This window comes from Paraphaeosphaeria sporulosa, assembly GCF_001642045.1.
Source record: "Paraphaeosphaeria sporulosa strain AP3s5-JAC2a unplaced genomic scaffold CC84scaffold_5, whole genome shotgun sequence".
Classification (NCBI taxonomy): Eukaryota; Fungi; Ascomycota; class Dothideomycetes; order Pleosporales; family Didymosphaeriaceae; genus Paraphaeosphaeria; species Paraphaeosphaeria sporulosa.
The window spans coordinates 3,002,839-3,016,761 of NW_017253364.1; the positions used below are offsets into that span (position 1 = coordinate 3,002,839).

Below are 13,923 nucleotides of genomic sequence, written 5' to 3' on the forward strand. Positions count from 1 at the left end.
TTGCAGGAATACAGATTGTGAATTACTACTCTTGCTGCTGTCTATTCACGAGCAAACCTCTTCCATACAAGGAACATATCGGAAATGTACATTTCAGAACAAGATATTCATGGACCAGTTTCTTTCTGTTGGGTGTACGGACTTTTCAAACCCGAGTGACCAGCGACGCGGTCCAAGGCTACATGCGACAGCTTCAAGCCTCAAATTCCCGAAAGAACAATGTACTGAGCAAATTGGGGCGCTCATGCTGCACAGTGGCGGTGCTTCAAATGCACGCATACCCCATCACTGCTTGAAACATTCCATCTATTGCTCCAAAAGCGGTATGGTCGACCTCGCTTGTTGTGGTTCACCAGTGACGTGGACCAGCTCTCCGGCGGCACAGCTGCTAAGCGCCAAAGCTAGAGTATTGTTTCTGCTCACTTGTGTTTGGACCCCGCGGCGAACCCCGTGAACCGAATGGCCTTATTATACATTTCCGTCACAAGTGGACTTAATAAAGCGACTCCACAGAGCCGAGCTTCCTTCGATGGGAGAGAAGACATCGTGCATAAAAGGGATGATCAATCGTCCTGAAACCACCGAACATGCCGGACATCGATTACTTGAGGAAGCTATGCTCGAGGCATCCGCAAATGAGATTGGGTTTCGTGGTTTATCGCTTGACTTACGAAAATGATTATAAATGGGCACGTTTCATGGACCATCTCAAGTAAGTAACAGCTTGATGAACTGAAACCATCCACTGAGCGCAGATTACTAGCACGCGTACCCGACTGAATCTGGAAAAAAATGGAGCTGGCGATCTTTTTCCGCGCATCGATTGGAGCGTACAGGAAGACCCTGCATTAGAAGACGCAGACTACGACGAAGTGCGCAAGTAGGCTTTACTGACCCAGACCTCCTCTACTATTCTACTAATATTCTAATTCATGTGTCAAGACGTTTCAATCGGTGGGTAAGAGACCAAAGCGAAGATAAAGAGCGAGAACCATTCAGCACGCGACATCTTGCTTGTGTAGCAGTACCGATGTTCCATATCGATTGCGTACTCAAAGGCCCTAAGCCGACACAAAATGACTCCCTAGGGTACGGTTGGGTGGCTTTGATAAGAGCGGAAATAGAAGAAGACGGCGAAGGATGTACTCAAGTAGGGGTGTCTTTCCTGGTTCCGCGGGCGTTTTCTGTGCTTGAAATTGGCTGGCATGCTGTGGACGTTGGAACGCAGGATGTGTATGCCGGGTGATTCAGACTCTTTATTTGGAGCTATATTGATGGCGGTTTTGCCCAGATATAGTCTCACTCGTAGTAATTCTGTACCGATAGCCCTTTGAACTGGAACTTGGTCCCTTCTCGCTTGTCTAAAACAGTCTTATGATGCACGTCCCTAACTCTTGCTCTAACGTACTCCGTCCCCGTAGGCACGGGCTTGCTCGTATCTTTGTGCTCCTCCGGGATTAGACCCAGACGATCAAGCAATGGCGAAGGCACAGTTCGCATGGGCGTGTTATCGCCTGGTCTGCTAAAGTAGAGGAGACCGAGGCGTGGGATCTTGAGCTGATCTGAAGGCGGGGTGACTACTCGGTGAATGGTCGATTTGACGAAGCCTAGGACGGGTTGTCAGAAAAAAGAAGTTGCAAGAAAAGGAAGGTTTTACCATTGGTTAGAAACGTGAGGGTATCGGCAGCGTTGCAGGTAATCCCGCCGGACACAGGCTTGACGTATTTCCATTCTCCCTCCGGAGTGCGGATTTGCAGACCAGCTACGTGCTGCGAGAAAAGTAAAGTCAGACTGCCAAAGTCGGTATGTCCGCCCTTGGAGTACGCTTGCGCCTTGTCCTATTGTCGCATTAGCAAGGGCCACTACATCGCAGAATATTGATTGAAGTGCAATTCTTACCCATTCTTCTTGCGATCGTACGTTGTAGATCATGTACCGAAGATGGTCGTCCGATGTCTCGTCATAAGCGTGCGCATCGGCAAGATAGTTTTCCGGCAGCTCCAGCATGATCGAAATCAAAACGAATAGCTTGCGTGCGACTTTTTCCCAGAGATCACGGTGAAATGTACGAATCTCCTCCCAGTTCTCTTCAGTTACGCGATGCTTCCCGACGTCCTTCCACGCAGGGATATCTTTGTGGATGTTCAGCTGGAGACGACAATCAGTTTGCATGCTACCATACTTAAGGGCCAATGGACAACGTACCATTTCGATATTCTCTTTCACTCCTGTGTCACCAATCCATCGCGAATTTTCACGGTAGCCGAAATACTCGCCTTCCGCGAAGTTGCATGGAAATCTCTTCTTCTCTTCTAAACTCCCTTTGAAGAAGGTGTTGCCGATGCTAAATTGACGAAGTACACGCTCATCATCGATTCCGGTGTTGGTCACCACCCAAAAGCCTACTCGTGTGACCTATTTCGTTTAGTGGTATGTGGAATACTATGGCTTGAATAACTCACTGCATCATAGAGCTGCTTCGCAAGCTCCTGTTTGCCCCCTGGCTCATCGAAACGAGAAAGATCAATCGTAGAAAGTGGCGCCCATTCTAGATTCTCTTTGGTGGGCTCTGGTCGCACCCACTTCTCAATGGGTAGTTTCTGCGACGTCTGGCTCGCTGTTTCGACCAATCCTGGGGCCATAATGGTGATTCGAATGGATATCTCGATTCAGAAGAACTCGATTGTTGGTATATGCGATGCACGAATATTCGTACATCGGGAACATGTTCTGTCCTTATGCACTTGTATTACAAACCGCCGATCGCGCGTAACTGCGATGGTAGTCAGAACACCAGCGTACTTCCCCTCACAGCATCATCCGCCCTTGTTATTGCGTGCTTCGGCAACATTTCCGATGCACTCTTATCTCCGCACCAACAATGCGAATCATTCATTAGATGTGGGGTGCATCAAAAGTACACGCTCCATCGTTGCTTGGCTTCGCGGTTATGTTATCCGGATATACGTACTTTGCTTGGCCGTGAAGCTTGTCAGCTAATGCATGCCGACGGTGCAATGCTCGTTGGCCTAGGCGTTGCTTATTATGCAAGTCGTCATCGAACCCATACAATTCGTCTTTACCATGCGCCGAAATTGAAGATAGGAGTGGCGATACCGGAGTGTCGTGCGTGCTGTGTAGGATGCAAGCTGCTGTGGGCGCGGAGAAATATACGAGAGGCGAGTTATCTCTCCAGTCGTCATTCCAGGTATCATGTCGTGATTGTTTAGACTCTCTAGGGCTGAAGTTTGCTTGACTATCTAAGAAAAGATCGAAGGACATCCTTCGGTATCCCGAACTCCTGCATTGGGTGATTGATGCCAGTTCTGTTGCACCTTTCTCGCTAACCAAGTGAAAGTTTTCCTAGACTTATCAGTCCTCGTCCAATTCGATTGTCGTCTGATCGCGCAATGGCAGAAAGGAAAGATCCAATCGACAATCTAAGTTACGTTGCCGACGAGGCTAAGAAGGTGGTTGAGCCGGACGTTGAGTCTGCTACCAATTCTTCGCTTGAAAACATCCAGCATGATCCAGCCCTGGAAAAGCGCTTGTTACGCAAGCTTGACATTTGGCGTGAGTTTATCGGACAGATGAGAAAAGACCTGTGCTGACCAAGGCTCTTTTAGTTGTCGGATTTTACTCCCTCGTATATATCTTCCGAGTGATCGACTCCGCAAACTATTCCAATGCAGCGATCATCAATCTCGAGCAAGGAACTGGTATCAAGAAGCAGCTAGGGTTCTCGCCATCGCAATGGGCATGGACACTATCGATCTTCTCGTACTCGTACCTCATATTTGAGCCATCAAACACCATTCTACTAAAGTTCTTTAAGCCGAGTCGATGGATGTTTGTCCTGATTTTGGCTTGGGGAATCAGTGCATGCTGCAGTGCTGCAGCACAAAACTTTGCCGGAATGATGTGCGTACGATTCGCGATCGGGATGGCCGAAGCAGGGGTATATACCACACACTCTGACGATAAGATGCCTGCTTATATGCGAACAGTTCTTTCCCAGCGTTTTGTACCACTACGCTTTTTGGTACAAACCGTCAGAAATGCCGCAGCGCATTGCCTTTTTCTACTCAGTCGGCCAGGTGTCTTCTGCGCTTAGCGGACTGCTCGCGTTTGCTATTTCCCACATGGATCAGCTTGGTGGGCTGAGTGGATGGAGGTGCGATAAACCCCGGTACAAAGTTGCTATGTCTTAAACACGGACATTTTGTGCATAGGCCCATGTTTTTGACTCGGCTGACGTTTATAGGTGGCTGTTTTTGCTTGAGGGCGTGCCGGCGATTCTACTTGCATTTGTAGCATTTTGGATCCCGGACTATCCAGAATCGACTAGGTATCTGACCGATGACGAGCGCGCTTTCTGGAAGAACAGGTTGACCGCGAGTGCACCTAAGGGCGGGAAAAAGCATGAGAATTGGGACTGGAGGTCGCTGAAAGCGCTTAGTAAAGATCCGACCTTCTACACGTTCAGCTTGTACTGGATCTGCCATGGTATCGGCGGATTTGGCGTGGGGTTCGCTCTGCCCACTGTGATATACCAATTAGGCTTTACGACGACTGCAAAGTCGCAGCTGATGAATATTGTAAGTAGCGCCCGCGGAACATACCTGAAAACACAGCTGACCCCTCGTAGCCGCCCTATATATTTGCGTTCTTGCTCCTCAACACTTTGGGCTACATGCTGCAGCGCAAATGGATCAGACAATGGACCACTGCCATTGGGATTGAGTCGACTATCATCATCTGCTACATCATCCTACTCACAGTCGACAACCCCGTGGTCAGATATCTCTGCCTGATTGTCGCCGTTGGCTGCGCAGGCTGCGCATACCCTGTCATCTGGTCTGAGCGGATTCGCGCTCTGAATGGAACGGTTGCGTCAGGTATAGGCATCGGCATAACGAATGCTTGTGCTCAGTTCTCAGGTATCGTGGGTCCGCATGTGTTCAGCACAGTCTTTGGCCCGCGATATCGTACCTCATACGCCGTGAATCTGTCTGTGCTGCTTGTTGGTATTAGTTCGATAAGTAAAACTTGGTTCATCATTGCGAGGAGAGACAAGAGGAAAGCGGCAGGTCTCAAAGCGTAGGGATGTCTTCGGAGGCATCGTTCCGGGACGGCCCAGCAGAGCGATTAGAGAGATCCGGAGACAGAATTGCGGGTAGAAGTCTTAAAGAGAGCATTGCCTGGTATGTACCATGCTGATGCTGTATCTACATTGCGCGAAAAGAGGAGAAATTGCGAGGTGACGCGCAACGCGCAAGGGCTGCTGAGATTGGGCCCCAGTGGTTTGTAGTCTGACGAATCAACACCTTTCTCACCTCGCTCAATCAACCACGCCCCATTCTCAGTGGTCAACATCTTCGTTCAGCGCCACATGTCCAGTTCATACCGGCAGGTGGATCACCCACAATGTTGAAATCAACGGTGTAGTCTGAGTGAGGCGCTATTGGAGCTACAGCAATAAAGAATGGCGAATCAGGCTTTTCGTTTGCGTCGTCGAGGAAACCGAGGGATTTCTTTCTGACAAGATCCGTGGAGTATTCGTTCTTATGCGGGATTGGGGGTAACTTGTTGGGCTGAAAGATCGGGCTCAAAAGCTACGTGCACATAGTGTCTGAACGAAGGTGGACATGCGCGAATGACTGAATATACGAATCTGAAGAGGATCGGAGGGGCTGCTCTTGAGTTTCCATGAAGGCCAGTTTACTCACTTGGGAGTGCTCGTATGAACCCTGCTGAATGTTGATACTGGGGCAATCTGTCATTGTCTTTCTAAGATTTCGACTACTTGTTAAGGACAGAAGACCAGTCGTGCTTCTTCGCCCAGTCCTCCCACGTTGTCATTGGACAATCGATCCCAGCCTGTATCACCTCAGTCAGCCAAACACAAACCATAAGCTCTCTACAGTGGACCCGGGAATAAGTCAGATGCTTTTCAGTACACAATTTTGAGAATAGTCCAAGCCGTCGTTGTGTACGATATGATGCGTCACTCACCTTTTGAAGGTCGATCGCCGTTAACAAATTCATACCACCATCATAACCAGGATCGCTCGCGTAGGAATACATGGCAGCGACCTCGATGCCAGTTTCGCGATCTTCCGTAGATTCGATCATCTCTTCCGGTGAGACTTGCTTGTAGTTAGCTTTAACACCGTTGATCTTGGCCCACGTCTCAAGGAACTCAGGCCACGTGCACGTTGTTCCTGCTGCCATGTAGGCCTTTCCTGGAGGCATTTGCGAGACGGCATAGGTAAAAACGCCCATATCTCCTACCGGATCGAAGTGAGGGACAGGTTTAACTGGTATCGTGGTGAATGCCATCGTGAATGTGCCATCGGGGTTCTAATAAAAAGTCAGGATAACGGCTCCAAGGAAAGCGTCGACAGCCTGACTCGCCTTTTTGAAGTAAGAGTCCGGTAAGATGTTGTAGCTGGTAAAGAAGTAGCCTGTGTGGATGCACGACATCTTTGCCGCTAAGGAGGGATACTTCTTGTTTACGTATCCAGGAAAAATGTCAGCCTTCGCATCGAAGTGGTATAGTTCTTCGAATTTCCCGTCGCTGCATTTGTCGGCATGACTGAGCGTCGAAGCGAAGAAACCATTTTCATCCAGAGTATCCACCGTTGCAGCTGCAGCATCCGCAATGTTCTTTCCCTGGAGAAACTCAATATCGTAAGCGTATTCGCGGCATGAGATATCCATTTCCTGTGCCTCTGCGCGGCCTGAAAAGAATGGCTCCCAATAGTTCGTCACACTGAAAATGGCATTCGCACCACGAAACGCCTCCTTCAACGATTGAACGTCATCGAGGTCTGCCTGCACCATTTCCACCCCTGCAGATGCCAGCGCGGTGGCGGCAGAAGAGGCGGTGGTACGCGTGAGACCTCGGACGCGGTAGCCCGCTGCGAGGAAGCGGCGGGCAACGGAACCACCCTGATTGCCCGTCGCGCCAACAACAACAATGAGTTTTTTGGACATCGCGAAACGTGTTGGATGATTGCCAAGCGCGATTCACGAGGCTGTGGGCGAGGCCTGCGCAAGCTTGCTGGGAAACTGGAGAGTGCGGAGCTCACGTGCTAACCTGCTTTGAGAACTAGCGCAGTGGTTAGTGCCATCTGTTTTTCGTGTGGCTCTTCCGTGAACGTGGACGCAAGCTTAAACAATAATCATCTGGAGCCTCTTCCCACCCCAAAAGCGTAGACTTGATCATCTCGATAATGTTGCTAGAGGCCGACGGATCATCGATAGGACTTGCCTTGAGCAGTCTCATGATGCGATATATTATGACTATACCGAAATACGAACATAGATGCATAAACATCATGCCAGGCGGATAAAAGAGGACAACAATGCTAACACTATCATATAATACAGAGAGCGGAAGATAGCTAAAGAGGCATCTACCCAAGCAGAATATTCCATAAGCGTTACCCATGGTATCATCCCCTTGCGTTCCCATAACTTTTCCTCGCCCTCCTAGCGTGTGCAATATGCGCCATATGCCCACTCGCCTCTATAAGTCTTCCTAATCAACTGGATCCTTTTCTTCCACAGACGGCTCCTCGAACTTTGTTACTATTTCCCCTAGCTTTCGCGTATCCAGCTTCCCGTCGGCACAAACAATAGGAACTGGGTACGAACACCTAGCACTCTCATCTATTATGCTTTGTTCCTCGTGAGTCACGGGCCTGAGACTCAAATGAGTCTGCACCCATTGTAGATCGTCCGGTCTCATGCTCTTCTGCAACCCCAGCGCGCATACCTGGGCAATGTAAACGTTCTTGCCCTGTTGTCTGAGCCCCTCAGCCGCAAGAAGAATGGAGGAGCGTAAGATGTCGACAGATTGTTGGGTCATGGGAGTTGCACTGTAAAGAGACTTGAGCGCATTAGTGCCGAGTAAAAGAAGAAAATGAATGATCCAAGCATCGTAGGTGTCATAGCTGTGTCGGAGGTAGTAAAGTCGAAGGAGCGTCTCGAACATAGCTTGGGAGTAGCGCACGATTTCTTGAGGTGTTTCGTTTATTGCAGTGGCTAGTGGGGTTACCGGCGTTGATGACTGATCGGAAAATGGCAGGAACAGTCTCATGATCCAGTAGTAATACTGCATACTGAAGCTATCAGACTGTGTAGCAATTGCAGATCTTACACACTGCACAGGATGCTGGTGGCACTCACTGAAGATCAAAGTGTATAGGGAATACTAAAATTTTCGGTTCGAATAGCGTAGTGACTCTCGCGAACCAAAAATCCAGTTTCTTCTTTAGACGGAATGCATCCGCCAGGGAGTACTGTTCCACCGGCGGAGAACCTGCTTTTTCGCCAAGAATCAGGTACAACTGGGCTTCGAAGTATATCTTGTAGTCCACGTGCAATGATTCCAGCTGCTCTGAGAGCGGATACTGTACTCGCACATCGGCGTAAAACCCATGGTGTTCTGAGGGATCTGGTAGGCACATCTGAGGAGGCTTCTCGATCTTGAATGGGCGCGAGTAGGTAAGAGATGTCAAAGCTTGTCGCGACCCTTGCAAGATAAGACTGAGTTCTGCGCCTCATTTAAAGACCTTTAACAGCCTATGATTTACTTACAGACGGCCCAGGCGGTGATCGCACGAGCGCGATAGGATTTGGATGAGATATCGTGACGGGCTGGTTCGAACAGGCCGAGCGCCGTGGCCATATCACAAGCCTGGTCCAGATATCGGATTGCGATAAAGTCATTAGCATTAAGATTGTACGTAATGTTCAATATTAGTGCGGCTTGAACTGTTGTCAATCGACTTCTCTCGGGTGGCTCTAGATCCCATAAACGTTTACACTCGCTCATGAATTTGTACGCAATGTTTTCTGGATGCCACAACATCCATCGGTCTTCTAGGTCAAGGCAACCCTGCTGTTGACTTCGGTCAGATTGATTCCTTGTGTGGACAACTTGACATACGCAACCTGCAGCTAGTACAGCATTTACAAGAAGCTTAGAAGCAAAGCGAGTCTCGCCAGTCATCATGTCCTCCAAGAAAAGGTCTTTGTGGAAAACTGGGGAAAGTACTGAAGGGGTTCGAAAGTAACTCCCCAGATACTTTCTGAGAGCTCGATTGTCTGAAGTGACTATCGTCCACTTGGAAATGTCGATCTTCTCGAGCATCGGATCGGCGATTGTCGCTGCACGAAACGGTTTGTCATATGTATCTTGAAGGAATGTGATTGGAAACTGCTGGTATGAATCGTTGGGCACCATCCTACGTGGGGTAGGACTTGATGAGTGTTGATAGAAAGTAGCTTCATACACGAATGAATGGAGATAATCGTTTCCCTCAAATAGCAGATGTGCAGGCATCTGTTTGGCATAAGGGAAGTCGTAACGTCTTCTGGTCTCGGGTACTACAGAAAGCTGCAGCAGGAGGTCTGCTTCTGTGAAGTTGTTTAGCAGACTGTCTACGTCGGTTCCCGCTCGAACATGCTCCAGCATGGTGGCAGCATGCTCTTCGGGAACGGTCTTGATCAGCCCGAGGAATTGTTCAAGTGTCGAGACACGACGTCTGAGATCTTTCACTTGACTTTGCAGGTCGTGCTTTGACAGCCCATTATCCAGTGGTGGATAATGACATGGAGTTGGCTTCCTCATGCATTCTCGGCAAGTGGGTTTCTCGCCGTCGCACTGTTCCTGCGTTAGCCGCTAAATGCAGCCGAGATCCCGATTTGGACCGATTGGGTATTCACCTTTGTCTTGCGGTTCCGGCATGGTACACAAGCTGTTTGTTTGTGTCGTTTCTTGGCGCGGGGATCTTCTGTCGGCACTTGTCGTTGCGATGGGTCAAGGATCGGTAGCAAAGGCCGCAGAGGCCTCTCGCCGCTGGAAGACATGATCTCGACAGATCGCGACACAGTGAGGAGGGGGATTGGAAGTGCTAATGGGACACGGATTCTGTTACCGTATCGAATGAGAAACAAAGATCTCCATAGCGCTAGCTTAAGAAAGTTAGTCGCATGTTTTCAGAATACTTTGCTATTGCATACATCGCATATACGAAGTTTGCAAGATCGGAATCTTGCAGTGCTTGCATCCTTCCATCATGAAGCACATCTCGATGTGAGCCATAATTATTTCCGGTGCCTTCTATGCACATTATTTATCATCCGATCGTTGTGCTTTCCCAAAAAACAAGAATGCAAGTACTGATCGCGCCAATCATCTTCCAGCTTAGTTTACCATCATAGCCAATGGAACCTAGCCCTGACCTCAACCTCGCAAACCGATGCATCTGGCATCGAGGGTTGGAACATCATCAGTCCTTCTTCGGGACTAGGTATGACGTCGAAATTATCCGACGCCGGTGGTCTTACGATCGTCCAAAATGTGGCGCCATTTGCCATATCTTGGACTGGTCTCTTGATTAGGAACTATCCCGAAAACGCTGTGCCAACACAGATGTTCCGAACTGTCGGTAAACAGATCTACAAAGCTTCGAAATAAAACATAACGTCCATCCTTGCGGGTAGAACATCCCTCCGCGCAGAACCGCCAACTTTGTCAATGCACCTTACACCGGCCGACCATAAGTTTACAGAATGAAATTAAATTCACAGATATTCCTAACACCTACTTCAACCTTTCGATAGCCTTAAATGATAAAATTACACCAACTTTGGGTATGTTGTTGGGCATTTTGTTTCAGGCGCTAGCACCTACATGGAGGGCGCCCGTAGCCAAGATGTACTAGTTAGGTCACATCCTCTATGATGGTGGGATCTTTGTGCGCTTTGCACACTGCATGGAGAGAAACATCAAGAAATGAATAATGTTTACTAGCGTCGCATCTGCATGAATGTTTCGTTGATTCGTCATGCTTTACTGCGGGCTAGCCAAGACATGGAGCCACGCCTTACCCCGCTTGGGACCTCGTATAGCCTTCATTGCCAAGCCAAGAAATCAGCGACACGCGGCAGCCTCAGCTCGCGACATCCGATGGCAACGTCCTCCGTCGCACCGGTTCGTCATTCTCTGTATGCTGGCTATTCACTAATAGCACAATAATAGGTAGCAAGCAGCAAGCGCCTACGCGACCAGGCTACGAAGCACATCCTCACGAGTCCTGTCCTGGCCCTGTCACTTGTGTCTACCAGATCTACTTTATTACCCTATGCGGCTCCTGCAGTACAGCGAACGCGGAGAGCTCAGCATCCATAGCTTCGACGATGACGCGATACCTCCCTACGCGATACTGTCACACACCTGGGGATCAGATAAAGACGAGGTGACGTTTGCAGACCTCAAAACAGGCGATGGCAGTACTAAGCCTGGCTACGAAAAAATCGTCTTCTGTGGAAAGCAGGCACAGCATGACGGATTACAGTACTTCTGGATCGACACGTGCTGCATCGACAAGGCCAACAAGGCTGAGCTCGCCTCCGCCATCAGGTCGATGTTCCGCTGGTATCGCAGCGCAGCTCGATGTTATGTCTATTTGTCAGATGTCTCCAACCAACCTCGAGTAGTTGACCGAGGTTACTCCAATTCCCGATGGCTTCTCTGGATATGGATGTTTTCTGTTCTTGACTACCTGCTAGGCCGGTATAGCAGCACGATTCAGCGCTTATGTCGGCGATGCGTCTCTTATCCTTCCACGGGAGGCAATGTTATGTACAGCCAGCAGGAGCCTGAATCTGCGTTTCTGAAGAGCAGATGGTTTACCCGTGGATGGACACTACAGGAGCTTCTTGCACCGTCTACAGTGGAATTCTTCTCCAGAGAAGGAATCAAGCTTGGTGATAAGTTCTCGTTGGCAAATGAATTACAAGAGGTTACAGGCATTCCTACTTCAGCGCTACAAGGCAAAGCTTTATCACATTTCGACGTTCATAAACGTATCTCCTGGACTGAACATCGCACTACAAAGATTCCCGCAGATCGCGCATATTCCCTAATGGGAATTCTTGGCGTCAGCTTGTCCCCAATCGATGGTGAGAGTCCATCTGAAGCGATGAGACGGGTTACAGATGAGGTGGACAAGCAAAATAAGTGCATCCAAGACTTGCGCTCTAGTAACCCGCACGATGATAAGACACGCATTGAGCAGACCAAAGGTGGGCTGCTCGCAGATGCCTACCGCTGGGTTCTCGACAACGATACTTTCCAGCAATGGCAGCAATACTCAGAGAGCCAACTACTATGGGTGAAAGGTGACCCTGGAAAAGGAAAGACGATGCTGCTCTGCGGCATTATTAACGAGCTGCATAACACACTGCCTAGAAATGCACTTCTAGCGTACTTCTTCTGCCAAGCGACCGACCCGCGCATCAACAGCGCCACGGCCGTGCTGCGAGGGCTGCTGTACATGCTCGTGAGCCAGCAACCATCGCTTGTGTCTCATATCCGCAACAGGTACGATCACGCAGGCAAAGCCCTGTTCGAAGATGCAAATGCCTGGGTCGCCTTAACAGAGATGTTCGCGAATGTGTTGCAAGACCCACAGCTAAGAACCACATACCTGGTCATCGATGCAATAGACGAATGTGTTACGAACCGACTAAAACTTCTCGATTTTATCGTAAAGCAATCTTCTGCGTCTCATCGCACTAAGTGGATCGTTGCCAGTCGTAACTGGCCAGACATCGAGGAACAGCTAGAGCTGGCTGAGCATAAAACGAGGCTAAGCCTCGAACTAAACGCTAAGTCAGTGGCGGCGGCGGTCAAAGTCTTTATTCAGCAGAAAGTAGATCAGCTGGCGCAAGAGAAGCGCTACACGCTAGAGATTAAAGATGCTGTACTTGAGCACCTAACGCTAAATGCGAGCGATACCTTCCTTTGGGTAGCGTTGGTGTGCCAAAACCTCCAAGGGACGCCGAAGTGGAACGTGCTTGAGCAGTTAGCCCATTTCCCCCCTAGGCTAGAATCTTTGTATCAGCAGATGATGGACCAGATAAGCGTGTCTAACAGCGCCAAGATCTGTCTGCGAGTACTGGCAGTGACTACGGCTTTATATCGACCTGTCACAATCGCTGAACTAGTCGCACTCGTCGAGCAGCTTAAGGACGTCGACGACTTGGAGTCCGTTCAGGAGATTATTGGCCTCTGCGGATCGTTCCTTACTCTACGAGAAGACACAGTCTACTTTGTGCACCAGTCTGCAAAGGACTTCCTTTTTGCAACAGCGTCTAGTTATATCTTTCCAGATGGTGCTGAACAGATCCATTGGGAAATCTTTCTAAAGTCACTAGCGATTCTCTCTGGGACGTTGCATAGGGATATGTACGGCCTAAAAGCGCTAGGATCTCCCATCGAAAATACAAAACCGCCTAGTCCCGATCCTTTAGTAGAGTCACGCTATGCGTGTGTCTACTGGATCGACCACCTATGCGATTCAAAGACCAAATCTTTGAACAGTATAGCTAATAGTCTACAGACTAGAAACATCATTACAGGATTTCTAAAAAAGAAGTACATCTATTGGCTTGAAGGGCTTAGTCTGTGTAGAAGCGTAGGAAATGGTATAGTGTCAATGGAGAAGCTGTGGTCACTCGTGCAGGTATGGTATACAAAGAATGCATACTTATATAGTAAAGCTTGAACGATCTACACACTGACGTAGATAGGATATACAAGATCATGATGAGCTTACCCAGCTTGTTTATGATGCACGGCGATTCGTTATGTATCACCAAAGAGCAATCGAGAGCTTCCCGCTTCAGACGTATGCATCTGCGCTGTTATTCAGTCCGCGAGCTAGTATGGTCAGGCAGTTATTTCAATACGAAGAGCCAAAAAGCATTACGATCAAACCAGAAATGGGTAACGGTTGGAGCGCGTGCATGCAGACGCTCGAGGGCCATGGCGATGGGGTCTGGTCGGTGGCCTTCTCCCACGACTCGGCGAGGCTGGCGTCGGCGTCGGGCGACAAGACAGTC

At 49.1% G+C, this 13,923-nt stretch overlaps 6 protein-coding genes across 6 annotated transcripts in view; 3 read left to right on the top strand and 3 right to left on the bottom strand.

The window, feature by feature from the left end:
- The first annotated feature begins 433 nt into the window (after window positions 1–433).
- Window positions 434–1,450, top strand: CC84DRAFT_785385 (uncharacterized protein). The gene is made up of 3 exons (XM_018187374.1): window positions 434–712; window positions 764–880; window positions 943–1,450. Exons 1-3 carry the CDS (start codon window positions 588–590, stop codon window positions 1,244–1,246), a joined length of 546 nt encoding a protein of 181 aa, XP_018036872.1. The 5' UTR covers window positions 434–587; the 3' UTR covers window positions 1,247–1,450.
- Window positions 1,100–2,642, bottom strand: CC84DRAFT_1146697 (gibberellin 2-oxidase; the record flags this gene model as incomplete). The annotated part of the gene is made up of 5 exons (XM_018176567.1): window positions 1,100–1,607; window positions 1,658–1,838; window positions 1,900–2,148; window positions 2,206–2,415; window positions 2,463–2,642. The coding sequence occupies 5 exons, from the start codon at window positions 2,640–2,642 to the stop codon at window positions 1,300–1,302; spliced, it is 1,128 nt and encodes a 375-aa protein (XP_018036873.1). The 3' UTR covers window positions 1,100–1,299.
- Window positions 2,643–3,376: 734 nt separating this feature from the next.
- CC84DRAFT_1196511 (retrograde regulation protein 2) lies at window positions 3,377–5,104 on the top strand (the record flags this gene model as incomplete). Its single annotated transcript, XM_018181468.1, has 5 exons — window positions 3,377–3,573; window positions 3,627–3,958; window positions 4,008–4,174; window positions 4,265–4,598; window positions 4,649–5,104. The coding sequence occupies exons 1-5, from the start codon at window positions 3,411–3,413 to the stop codon at window positions 5,102–5,104; spliced, it is 1,452 nt and encodes a 483-aa protein (XP_018036874.1). The 5' UTR covers window positions 3,377–3,410.
- Window positions 5,105–5,802: 698 nt separating this feature from the next.
- On the bottom strand, window positions 5,803–6,999 carry CC84DRAFT_1187385 (NAD(P)-binding protein; the record flags this gene model as incomplete). The annotated part of the gene is made up of 3 exons (XM_018180926.1): window positions 5,803–5,880; window positions 6,016–6,363; window positions 6,418–6,999. The coding sequence occupies 3 exons, from the start codon at window positions 6,997–6,999 to the stop codon at window positions 5,803–5,805; spliced, it is 1,008 nt and encodes a 335-aa protein (XP_018036875.1).
- A 547-nt stretch (window positions 7,000–7,546) lies between these two features.
- On the bottom strand, window positions 7,547–9,643 carry CC84DRAFT_1090661 (uncharacterized protein; the record flags this gene model as incomplete). The annotated part of the gene is made up of 4 exons (XM_018174365.1): window positions 7,547–8,129; window positions 8,197–8,542; window positions 8,608–8,911; window positions 8,960–9,643. 4 exons carry the CDS (start codon window positions 9,641–9,643, stop codon window positions 7,547–7,549), a joined length of 1,917 nt encoding a protein of 638 aa, XP_018036876.1.
- Window positions 9,644–11,094: 1,451 nt separating this feature from the next.
- Window positions 11,095–13,923, top strand: part of CC84DRAFT_1196515 (HET-domain-containing protein) — a gene marked incomplete at its 3' end in the record, with an annotated part of 4,328 nt that continues 1,499 nt past the window's right edge. Inside the window, exons 1-2 of the mRNA XM_018181469.1 lie at window positions 11,095–13,538; window positions 13,612–13,920. Of these exons, the coding sequence (XP_018036877.1) occupies window positions 11,160–13,538; window positions 13,612–13,920 (2,688 nt within the window). The 5' untranslated portion in view covers window positions 11,095–11,159. The remainder of the gene's footprint in view (window positions 13,539–13,611; window positions 13,921–13,923) is intronic.